Here is a 13,225-nt window from a genome sequence, read left to right on the forward strand (position 1 = left end):
TGTGATACACCATATTAACAAATTAAAGAAGAAAAACCATATGATCATCTCAATAGATGCAGAAAAAGCTTTTGACAAAATTCAACACCCATTTATGATAAAAACTCTCCAGAAAGTGGGCATAGAGGGAACCTACCTCAACATAATGAAGGCCATTTATGACAAACCCACAGTAAACATCATTCTCAGTGGTGAAAAACTGAAAGCATTTCCTCTAAGATCAGGAAAAAGACAAGGATGTCCACGCTCACCACTATTATTCAACATAGTTTTGGAAGTCCTAGCCACGACAATCAGAGAAGAAAAAGAAATAAAAGGAATCCAAATTGGAAAAGAAGAAGTAAAACTGTCACCGTTTACAGATGACATAATACTATACATAAAGAATCCTAAAGATGCCACCAGAAAACTACTAGAGCTAATCAATGAATTTGGTAAAGTTGCAAGATACAAAATTAATGCACAGAAATCTCTTGCATTCCTATACACTAACAACGAAAGATCAGAAAAAGAAATTAATGAAACAATCCTATACACCATTGCAACAAAAAAATAGAATACCTAGGAATAAACCTAAGGAGGTAAAAGACCTGTACTCAGAAAACTATAAGGTGCTGATGAAAGAAACCGAAGACGACACAAACAGATGGAGAGATATACCATGTTCTTGGATTGGAAGAATCAATATTGTGAAAATGACTATACTACCCAAAGCAATCTACAGATTCAATGCAATCCCTATCAAATTACCAGTGGCATTTTTCACAGAACTGGAACAAAAACCCTTAAAATTTGTATGGAGACACAAAAGATCCCAAATAGCCAAAGCAGTCTTGAGGGAAAAAAACAGAACTGGAGGAATCAGACTCCCTGACTTCAGACTATACTACAAAGCTACAGTAATCAAGACAATATGGTACTGGCACAAAAACAGAAATATAGATCAGTGGAACAGGATAGAAAGCCCAGAGATAAACCCACACATCTCTGATCAACTAATCTATGACAAAGGAGGCAAGGATATACAATGGAGAAAAGACAGTCTCTTCAATAAGTGGTGCTGGGAAAACTGGACAGCTACATGTAAAAGACTGAACTTAGAACACTCCCTAACACCATACACAAAAATAAACTCAAAATGGATTAAAGACCTAAATGTAAGACCGGACACTATAAAACTCTTAGAGGAAAACATAGGAAGAACACTCTTTGACATACATCACAGCAAGATCTTTTTTGATCCACCTCCTAGAGTAATGGAAATAAAACCAAAAATAAACAAATGGGACCTAATGAAACTTAAAAGCTTTTGCACAACAAAGGAAGCCATAAATAAGACGAAAAGACAGCCCTCAGAATGGGAGAAAATATATGCAAACGAAGCAACTAACAAAGGATTAATCTCCAAAATATATAAGCAGCTCATGCAGCTCAATATCAAAAGAACAACCCAATCCAAAAATGCGTAGAAGACCTAAATAGACATTTCTCCAAAGAAGATACACAGTTGCCAACAAACACATGACAGGATGCTCAACATCACTAATTATTAGAGAAATGCAAATCAAAACTACAATGAGGTATTACCTCACACCGGTTAGAATGGGCATCATCAGAAAATCTACAAATGCTGGAGAGGGTGTGGAGAAGAGAACCCTCTTGCACTGTTGGTGAATTGATACAGCTACGATGGAGAACAGTATGGAGGTTCCTTAAAAAACTAAAAATAGAATTACTATATGACCCAGCAATCCCACTGCTGGGCATATACCCAGAGAAATCTGTAATTTAAAAAGACACATGCACCCCAATGTTCACTGCAGCACTATTTACAATAGCCAGGTCATGGAAGCAACCTAAATGCCCATCGACAGATGAATGGATAAAGAAGATGTGGTACATATATACAATGGAATATTACTCAGCCACAGAAAGGAATGATGGTGGCTGATGAAAGGAATGATGATCATCAGAGTGATGGTGGCCTCATAGAATGCGTTTGGGAGTATTCCTTCCTCTGCACTTTTTTGGAATAGTTTCAGAAGGATAGGTGTTAACTCTTCTCTAAATGTTTGATAGAATTAGCCTGTGAAGCCATCTGGTCCTGGACGTACATTTGTTGGGAGGTTTTTTGTTTTTTGTTTTTTTTTAAGAGCAAAACCATAATTTATTAGAAGAATGTGAGGTAGTTCAAAGAATGAGTACAAACATCAGGTAACTAGAAATAGAGCAAGTTCAGGATATAGGCATGGTTCACTACCTTGTCCAAATGCTTCCTTTGGAATTTTTTTTTTGAATTTTATTTTATTTATTTTTTATACAGCAGGTTCATATTAGTTATCTATTTTATACATATTAGTGTATATATGTCAATCCCAATCTCCCAGTTCATCCCACTGCCCCGCCCACCACTTTCCCCCCTTGGTGTCCATACGTTTGTTCTCTACACCTGTGTCTCTATTTCTGCCTTGCAAACCGGTTAATCTGTACCAGTTTTCTAGGTTCCACATATATGCATTAATATACGATATTTGTTTTTCTCTTTCTGACTTACTTCACTCTGTATGACAGTCTCTAGATCCATCCACATCTCTACAGGAATTAGAGAATTTCATTCCTTCATATAAGAAAAAGAAAAGCAATCCAAACTGGAAAAGAAGAAGTAAAACTGTCACTGTTTGCAGATGACATGATACTATACATAGAGAATACTAAAGATGCCACCAGAAAACTACTAGAGCTAATCAATGAATTTGGTAAAGTTGCAAGATACAAAATTAATGCACAGAAATCTCTTGCATTTCTATACACTAACAACGAAAGATCAGAAAGAGAAATTAAGGAAACAACTCCATTCACCACTGCAACAAAAAGAATAAAATACCTAGGAATAAACCTACCTAAGGAGGTAAAAGACCTGTACTGTGAAAACTGTAAGATGCTGATGAAAGAAATCGAAGACAACACAAACAGATGGAAAGATATACCATATGCTTGGATTGGAAGAATCAATATTGTGAAAATGACTATACTACCCAAGGCAATCTATAGATTCAATGCAATCCCTATCAAATTACCAATGGCATTTTTCACAGAACTAGATCAAAAAAAATTTTTAATTTGTATGGAGACACAAAAAAGACCCCAAATAGCTAAAGCAATCTTGAGAAAGAAAAACGGAGCTGGAGGAATCACGCTCCCTGTCTTCAGACTATACTACAAAGCTACAGTCATCAAAAGTGTGGTACTGGCACAAAAACAGAAATGGAACAGGTCAGAAAGCCCAGAAAGAAACCAATGCACCTATGGTCAATTAATCTACGACAAAGGAGGCAAGACTATACAATGGAGAAAAGACAGTCTCTTCAATAAATGGTGATGGGAAAACTGGACAGCTACATGTAAAAAAATGAAGCGAGAGGGCTTCCCTGGTGGCACAGTGGTTGAGAGTCCGCCTGCCAATGCAGGAGACACGGGTTCGTGCCCCGCTCCGGGAAGATCCTACATGCCGCGGAGCGGCTGGGCCCATGAGCCATGGCCGCTAAGCCTGTGCGTCCGGAGCCTGTGCTCCGCAACGGGAGAGGCCACAACAGTGAGAGGCCCGTGTACCGCAAAAAAAAAAAAAAAAAAAAAAATGAAGCTAGAACATTCTTTAACACCATACACAAAAAATGGTTCCATCATTTGACCTGATATTAGACAGTCAAATGTGTCACCTACGAACCAACTGTTCCACTGGCAGACTGGGAGTTCCATAATACAAAGGGGTTGGCAGTTATGGCCCCTCATTCATTCATTGTTTTTTGATTATTTTTTCTACTTTTCAAATTTGTTCTAATTAAAAAAAACAAAAACAAACTCACTTAGGGACGTCCCTGGTGGTACAGTGGCTAAGACTCTGTGTTCCCAGTGCAGGGGGCCCAGGGTCAATCCCTGGTCAGGGAACTAGATCCCACATGCCACAACCAAGAGTTCACATACCGCAACTAAAAGAAAAAGATCCTGCCTGTTGCAACAAAGATCCTGCACTCAGCAACGAACATCCCACGTGCCGCAACTAAGACCTGGCACAGCCAAATTAAAAAAAAAAAAAAAAAAAAGCTCATTTATGAAAAATTATCATATGGACATCAAAACTGAAAAACAGTGTTGTTAGATTTACTTCCTACAATGACTTCATGAGGTAGGATGTGTGGTTTATCATTATCCCTGTTTTACAAGATGAGAAATAGGAAGAAAGTACAGACAGGAAACAGAACCAAGGGCTAAGGAACTCCAGCATTTGTCTAAGGGTCAAATGGTTATTAAACCATCTGGCTCAAGAGAGTGTTCTTTCATTATACACCATTGCCTCTTAACATTTAAAAAACAAAACAAACAAACAAAAAAGCCATCTTCCCTACCAAAGGTTTTCAAATTTTAGTATTTAATCCAAGGTAGGTGTCTTCTAGGTGAGTTCTAGAAAACTCCTTATAGAATCTAATTTAAACTAATCTCCAAGAAACAAGAAAAAGTGGTGGCCTCCGGGGAGGGAAAATAAATGCTACAAAGATGAGTAAAGAGATTTTCTGATATATACCCTTTTGTATTTTTTGAATTTTGTACTGTGTTGCATGTTTTACATATTCAAAAACAAATATTTTTATAACTCCATATTTTGATTTCTATCAATAGTTAACTTCTATATATCAAGGCTTATTATAAAGCTATGTGAATAAAGCTGCATGGTACTGATACAGGGATAAATAAATAGAAAAGTATACAGAATAATGAATCCAAAATCAAACCAATGCATGTAAGGACATGATTTATGATGGAGGTAGCTCTGCAGATCAGTGGAGAATACATATTCTTCCAGCAGATGATGCTTGGGACACTGGAAATCCATATGGAAAAAAATGAAATGAAATTCCTTACAAACGCAAAGATCAATTCTAGAGAGACTAACATTCTAAATGTAAAAGGCAAAACTATCAAGCTTCTAGTGGAAAATATGAGACTATTTTCATAACCTTAGGGTAGAAAAGGCTTTCTTAAAGAAGTCATAGAAGCACTAATTAAACATCCACACACACACCCTTCAATTCATCTATCAATCACATCCAGTGGAAGAAACACAAGCTCAACCACAAACAAAACAAAAAGAGTCAAAAGTTAACCAACTAGGCTCTGATTAGGGAAATGTGGGCTCTAATCCAGGCTGTCATCAACTGTAACCTTGAACAAGTCACATGACCTCTTTGGGTCTCAGTTTGCTCATTTTTTTTTAAGTAGAAGCGTTATATAACTTTTATTTTATATATGTCCACAGATGCTTGTATAACATACAATGACTACTTCTGAAGCTCATAGTGTTTTTTTCCATGGCACAAAGAGACAGAAAGGTTAGTGACACACACATGTTACAATGACTCTGGGTGGAGACCTAGAGAGCACATATTCCAGAGGGAGGGTCGTGGTACCTGCACAGCAACTGTCCCACTAAACCACTGCAGGAGGACAATGGAGAGGCGAGGCCCGGAACCATTGTGGGCAGAGGCACCCAGTCACCACAATCAGATGACTTATTTGAAAAAAACCTCATTACGAGGGATCCAAAGCTGTTCTGCTTTTTCCATTTTAAGTTATTACAGTGTAATAAAACTTCACTCTTTACCAAATCTTAGGCCAGTGTTTTACTTGGATGGTTCTTAAATACAAATATTGACTTTTGTTTGCCCTTAGTGCTCACATAAGAAATCAGTTCCTTGTAAAATATGTCTGATAACAGAGCTTGGACCAGCCCACACTTTGTCATTGTCAGCTCACGGCTGTATGCAACTGACAGTATCACTCACCATGGAATGTTTCAAGAACTTGTTCATATCCCAGGGAAGCAAAGACTATAAACTACAAGTGCAAAGTTGGAGCAAATGTAAAAGTAGAGAGACAGCCAGAAACGTTTGGTCATAAGGTGTAGAAGCCCCAGCTAATCAGACTGTTCCACAAAGTTACTCTTCACATAAACATTTAAAAAAAAGAACTTACATGATGGCTTTTCCATTCCTACAGAAAACATCACAACAGACATTCACATTAATTTTCTAAAAAAGTTCAACCCAAACAGCAGGGTTGGTGTTTAAAACTTAAACTGTATAAAATATTTATATAACATTATTTAAGTCCCATCCTTAGCACTTAATAAAATCCAAATGGCCTAATATGAAAGTTTCCCACACAACAGTTTAAAAAGCATCTACCTGATACATGATTTTTAGGTTCGGTCATGATTGTTTTAAAGTTTTATTGTAGGCTTTGTTGCTGGATACAAAATAAAGGCATACAACTGTCACAAGTAAGGCAGGATGTACAAAGTATGAGCAGTAAAAACCATTTCAAAATATAAACTCGTTTTTTTGGAACACACTCTACCAAAGGCTGCCTGTATTAATACTTTTGGCATAAAACAGTAATGTTTCCCTCAAAGAGCAGACAAAACCCATCCTGGGCTTCCCTGGTGGCGCAGTGGTTAAGAATCCGCCTGCCAATGCAGGGCACACGGGTTCAAGCCCTGGTCCAGGAAGATCCCACATGCCGCGGAGCAATGAAGCACATGTGCCACAACTACTAAGCCTGCGCTCTAGAGCCGCGAGCCACAACTACTGAGCCTGTGTGCCACAGCTACTGAAGCCCGCACGCCTGGAGCCTGTGCTCCGCAACAAGAGAAGCCACTGCAATGAGAAGCCTGCACACCACAACGAAGAGCAGCCCCTGCTTGCCGCAACTAGAGAAAGCCCGTGCACAGCAATGAAGACTCAACACAGCCAAAAATGAACAAATAAATTTATATTTTAAAAAAAAGCCCACCCATACTTTAACACACAACCGAATCTCCTTGGAACTACTCTACCAGCCTAGTCTCAACCACCCACATTCGTCACCACTCCCCCTGTGCGTCATGGACACAGAGGAGACAGGGAGGTAGGTAACCGAGAATGTCCGTCCCACACAAGCGCCGTGCAGACAGCAGGGATCCAGTGCGGGCCACCCAGGCCCCACGGGCACACATCCTCATCCACAGTCGCACACGTCCCTTAAACTAACATGAACACACACACTGACTGGACCCAAAGGGATCTGCATGTCCTCTTGGTCTACTCGCTGAAGGCCGCTCCACACTGTGTAAGAATCAGAGGCAGAGACAGGAAGAGATTTCCAGGTGACAGCTACATTGACAGCAGGCGAGCCATCCTGAGGCTGCTGGTGTGAGCGGTGGTCCTGTCTGAACGCCAGAACAGAGTCTGGGGCTGTGTTTAATTTCTTCTAAGCAAAGAGCAGGGCATCCGCTGGGGGCAGTAAGCCCCGCTTAACGGGGCAGAAGGCCGAGGAGGAAGGAATGGAGCCCACCGGGCAGTGGTTTGTGCACTATGCCTGTGAGCAGGCCAGGCGGCCTTCCCAGGATGGAGTGGGTCAACAAGGAGGGCAGGGGAAGGGGCAGCTTTGCCCTTGGTCAGACCCTGCGGGGTCCCAACAAGCACCAGACCACAGATCAGCCGAAGGGACAACAGGCCTGCCCCTTCAACAGATGTGGGCAATGTAGATCCGCTCCCGCTCGTCATCCTCGTCCAGGTGGTGGGAGCAACCGGCCACCCCACCTGTGGCCTCCAGAAGTGCGCTGTCAGGTCCCCGGTCATCCTGGGCCTCATACAGCAAAATATTCAGGGTCTCCTCATAGACCCGGGCTTCGGGGAACTCCACCTTGGTCTGTTTCTTCTCCGTGGTGTAGACGATAGAGGTACAGCAGACTTCAGCGATCTTGTGGCCCTGGCTGTAGAAGGACCAGCAGCAGATTTCATCCCCAATGACATCCTTTATGAACAGGACCCTTCCATCAAAGCACAGAGACAGCTTTTCAAACAGTTCGATGTTCTTCAACATATTGTCGTCAGAATTGCTGGTATACGAGTATTTGTTGTTACTTCTGTTGTAGGGCAACTTCACGGCTGGCTTATTTGAAGTCACTATAAGTTTCTGTTCTTCCTTGGATGAGGTGATAACAGGAACTCTGCAGAAAGGCTCATAAGTATCTTTGTTTTGCAGGGCTGCCTGGAACTCTTCCACCAGGCCCTGGACCAGATAGTACTTGGCTTCTTCCTGCAGCTCCTCAGTCTCCCGGTGGCTCTCGGGCAAGGGGACCGCTCCGTCACAAAGGTAATTGAGTATCGTACCATAGAGCTTCTCACACTCGTCAATGAGGATCCAGCCTTCACTGTCCGTGAGCATCTCTATGCACCTGCTGAACACGGCCTTCAGCCTAGTGTCCTGCTTGGTCAGCATCTGCATGGTGGTGTAGTACAGGGCTCCGCCCATGTTCAGCTTCATGTACTTGGAGCTGGGGCTCGTGCCCTTGAACGAAGTGGTGTGGGTCGCAGCCACTGGTACTGCTGAGCTCACCACACTTTCTCCTGATATCTCTTCCATGAAAAGCTGGAAGACACTGCAGTCTCCAAACCCGGACTGAGAGACACAGGAAACACCCAGCTCGCATGAGCCTGGGGCGGAGGCGAGGCGTTCGCTCATTTTTAAAAGGAAGAAGTCATAGTCTATGATTCAAACAAGGCCTTTTGCCCAAAGTGTACTACTACTGATCTAAAATGACCATAAACCACTGTTTTTTGAATGAGCTAAGCAGGTGGACAGATTCCCAGTGTTGATACCTTAAGAGGATGAAGAAAAAGGGAAAACGATGTTTCCCAGCCCTCCCAGAGCTGAAGAGTATAAATAACTGAACATGCTGACAGTGTTTAAGGCTCACCGTGACACAAAAGAGTGTATTCCAAATCTCCTAGATGTAAAGTGCACTTATTAGGGTAAATTGACGTTGCTGGCCATTTGCTTGGTCATACTCTTTCTTTAATAAAACTGATAAAAGTAGAAACAGCATGGAAATATCAGTAGATAGCAAATAAAGTATTAAGTGTAACTATCCATATATCCCTGACAAGTAAAATTCTATCATCACAGATAGGGATAAATTGTGGCTGCTTGCCTGGGTGGCTAGGAGGATTAGAAAATTAAGAACAGGACATTCCAGTAGGATGTTTGATACCCACCAGTCAAGTCTGTACCCTTTTTCCTGATACTACCAAATAACATAATATTTCATTAGCTTCTCAAAATGCCGTTTTATGATGAAGCTCAGACCTGATAGTCATACCCTTATTAAAGTCACAATTACTTATGTTGAAATGGTAATTATCAACAACAAATTTTAAATTAAAATACATTATGTAACAACACTAAAATAAGGCTAGATCGGGACCCATGGATAGGATTCAAGGATCTCTGAACCTCTTGAAATCATGTACAAAAGGTATACTCATGTGCATGTCTGGGGAGAGTATCTCATGACATACAAAAGATTTTCAGTGAGGTCCATGAACAAAAAAGTTTATGAAGCTTTGAGTTAGATAACCCCTCTAGACTCAAAGCCCACACAAAATTAGTGACATCTCAGTCAAAGCAAATAACTGACCCACTTATTAAGGAAGTAGAACTTTGTCTCCTTCTGATTCATCGCATTTTCTCTTAATCCAAGTTCAATAAAAGTCAGTCTCACTTTAAAATAAAAATTTTTTAAACTTCATGGCTTCAATTAAGCAATTAAAACTTCAGCCCAATAGTGCCCTCCAGGGTTTCCGTGGTGGCGCAGTGGTTAAGAATCCGCCTGCCAATGCAGGGGACACGGGTTTGAGCCCTGGTCCGGGAAGATCCCACATGCCGCGGAGAAACTACGCCCGTGCGCCACAACTATTGAAGCCCGCACGCCTAGAGCTCATGCTAGGCAACAAGAGAAGCCACCGCAATGAGAAGCAGGCGCACCGCAACATAGAGTAGCCCCCGCTTGCTGCAACTAGAGAAAGTCCGCGTGCATCAATGAAGACCCAATGCAGCCAAAAATAAAAAAATAGTGCCCTCCAATTTCAAAACTCAAATTTTAGCTACAATATATTCTATTTCTCAATAAGAAAGAGAATCTCTTCTTTAATCCTTTCTACCAGGCATCATTCTTTCTAGGTTCTGGGTACATTTTCACATCAATTGAAAACAAGATCTCACTCTTTCTTACTGGTTTACATAATTAATTGGAATTGTTAGTCCAAATTCATCAATCCCTGAGCCTTTTTTATTTATTTATTTATTTTTGGCCGTGTTAGGTCTTCATTGCTGCGCGCGGGCTTTCTCTAGTTGCAGTGAGCGGGGGGCTACTCTTCATTGCGGTGCGTGGGCTTCTCATTGCAGTGGCTTCTCTTGTTGCGGAGCATAGGCTCTAGGCACGCGGGCTCAGTAGTTGTAGCACGTGGGCTCAGTAGTTGTGGCTCACGGGCTCTAGAGCGCAGGCTCAGTAGTTGTGGTGCAAGGGCTTAGTTGCTCCGCAGCATGTGGGATCTTCCTGGACCAGAACTCGAACCCATGTCCCCTGCACTGGCAGGTGGATTCTCAACCACTGAGCCACCAGAGGAGTCCCAATCCCTGAGCCCTGAAAAAAGCTACTAGTCAAATCCTAGTCTGGTCAAAGTTTGCTGACTGATTCCCACTCCTGCTTCATAAGTACATATTGAAAACACACACACACAAAACTTACTAATAAGAGCTATAATTTACCACCAACTACTCATAAGAAATTATAGCTCTGCTGACTGGCAAGTAATTTGCAAAAGCAGACCAGTTTAGCTGCATAAAATAAATATCTACCTGCACGTACAAGCACTAGTCAGGGCGTGAAATTAAACTTTTTATTCGGAAGTAAAGAGCTGCTTCAAGGCTGTGATTTAGTCTGGGAAACAAATAGTAAGGTCATCCTTTTCTTTCTGATGTTTATAGCATTTCTAATAGGGGAAGCAAGGGAGGAGGACAATCTGGCCAAATTCCATAGAAGCAAAAATATCTCTATGACATAACAAATGTGCCACTTGCTTTACTAATTGCACAGACCTAACAGAACCAAGTTGTTGAAATGTATGCAGGGATCACTTAAATCCTGAAAGCCCCAAATGACCACAATGGACATCTCATTCGGTCAAAACTAAGGGATCAGTGTTTAAGTGAAGTAAAGAAAATCCCAACAAATATAAATGCCACAGTAAGTTTTAAAACAGCCTACAGCCATTTTCATTACAACACAATTGTGAATTAGATTAATGAGATACTATTCAGTAATTTAGCCAATTCCCATAATTTTTCCAACATTTATCAAAATCAACTAATACAAACTTCAACTTATTCCACTATACTATAACCACACTACTCTCATGTCTACCAGAGAAAGCAAATAAGTAGAAAAAAAAAAAAAGCCCAAATAATTATGAGCAAATTGCCTTGAAAGGCCTAGAAAAGCCACAGTGAGTCTCAAAGTGTGATCCCAGAACCAGTGGCATCATCTGGAAACTAGTTAGAAATGCAGATTTTCAGGCTCCACCCCAGGCCTATGGAATGGAAAACACAAGCCCTCCAGGAACTTCTGTTGCAGCTTTTAGTACCACAAGCCTTTAAAAACTAAACCCAATTATTTAAGCAGCTTTAGCAGTGTTTTCCACCAAGGATAAAAATTATAAAGCATATAACCTATAAATTAGAATGTAAAAAGTACATTTTAATTAGGCTAAGTTCAAAAACAAAAATAAAGGGACTTCCCTGGTGGTGCAGTGGTTAAGAATCCGCCTGCCAATGCAGGAGACACGGGTTCGAGCCCTGGCCCAGGAAGATCCCACATGCCGCGGAACAACTAAGCCCGTATGCCACAACTACTGAGCCTGCGCTCTAGAGCCCGCGAGCCACAACTACTGAGCCCGTGTGCTGCAACTACTGAAGCCCGCGCACCTAGAGCCCATGCTCCGCAACAAGAGAAGCCACCGCAATGAGAAGCCCACACACCGCAACGAAGAGTAGCCCCCGCTCGCTACAACTAGAGAAAGCCCGAGAACAGCAACAAAGACCCAACTCAGCCAAAAATTAAATAAATTAACAAATAAATTTATAAAAAATAAAATTAAAATGACAAAGTTTACATATTATCTTCCCAAAATAGGAAACAGTCACCACTTCAAAGTCAAGAAGAAAAAAAAAAAAAAACACTTAGAACTGCCTAAAAATAAATGGGCTGATTTTACCATTTCTACACAACAATCATCAGTGAATGCCAAAACTATAGGGAGAAACAATGCTGGGAAACAAGTTATTTACACAGTTTCCAAGTTTCACTCCACTGAGCACTTATTAATTCCAAATATACCTTTACAATGGAGAAATCTGGTGAATACAGCCTTAATAAAATGATCAAACTTAGCATCACCGATAAAGGAACAAAATAACATCGTGTACTTTCTGATGTAATGCACTGAGAAACTACAACATATATTCCTGCCAAATTTTTTAACCTGAATCTAACCATGGACAACAATCAGACAAATCCAAATGAGATACATTCTGTAAAACTTGCCTGGACTCTTCAAAAACTTCAATTTCAAGAATAAAAAGACTAGGGAACTATTGTAAATTAAAGGAGACTAAAGAGACATAACTATGTGTAACATGTGACTGGATCATGAATTTTAAAAAAGGAGGCTATAAAGGACACTACTGGAACCATTGGGGAAGCCTGAATATAAACTATATATTGAATAGTAAAATGTTATCACTGTTAAATCTCCTGAGTGGGATCCTGCATTGTAGTTATGAAAGACAGTGCCCATGTTAGGAAATACATGCTTTAGTAGAGGTGAAATATCATGATGTCTACAACTTTCAAATGATTTAGAAAGGAAAGTATAGCTATACAGAGAGGAAAAAAATCAAATATGGCAAAATGTTAACACTTGGCCAATCCAGGTGAGGGATATATGAATGCTTTTCTCAATTTTTCTATAGATTTGAAAAATGATTGATACCACCCATTCCCCTCTTCAAATCCATATTTCTCCAACTGTATGATTTTTTTTAAATTATTTATTTATTTATTTATTTGACTGCACCGGGTCTTGTGGCATGCAGGATCTAGTTCCCTGACCAGGGATCCAACCTGGGCCCCCTGCTCTGGGAGTGTGGAGTCTTAACCACTGGACCACCAGGGGTCCCTCCAACTGTATGATCTTAAGGAAGTAACGTAACCTCTCTGTGCCTCAGTTTCCATGCCTGTAAATCAGGGATAATAACAATACATACCTAATAAGGTGAGAGGATCAAATGA

At 40.8% G+C, this 13,225-nt stretch overlaps 2 protein-coding genes across 7 annotated transcripts in view; both read right to left on the reverse strand.

Moving 5' to 3' along the window:
• The window catches only part of BTRC (beta-transducin repeat containing E3 ubiquitin protein ligase), a 184,179-nt gene that overhangs the window by 150,331 nt on the left and 20,623 nt on the right, over window positions 1-13,225 (reverse strand). The window lies entirely within an intron of this gene.
• On the reverse strand, window positions 7,490-9,271 carry LOC307175405 (BTB/POZ domain-containing adapter for CUL3-mediated RhoA degradation protein 3-like). Its single transcript, XM_079900474.1, has one exon. It carries the CDS (start codon window positions 8,557-8,559, stop codon window positions 7,558-7,560), a length of 1,002 nt encoding a protein of 333 aa, XP_079756600.1. The 5' UTR covers window positions 8,560-9,271; the 3' UTR covers window positions 7,490-7,557.

This window comes from Stenella coeruleoalba (genome assembly GCF_951394435.1).
Source record: "Stenella coeruleoalba genome assembly, chromosome: 16".
Taxonomy (NCBI): domain Eukaryota; kingdom Metazoa; phylum Chordata; class Mammalia; order Artiodactyla; family Delphinidae; genus Stenella; species Stenella coeruleoalba.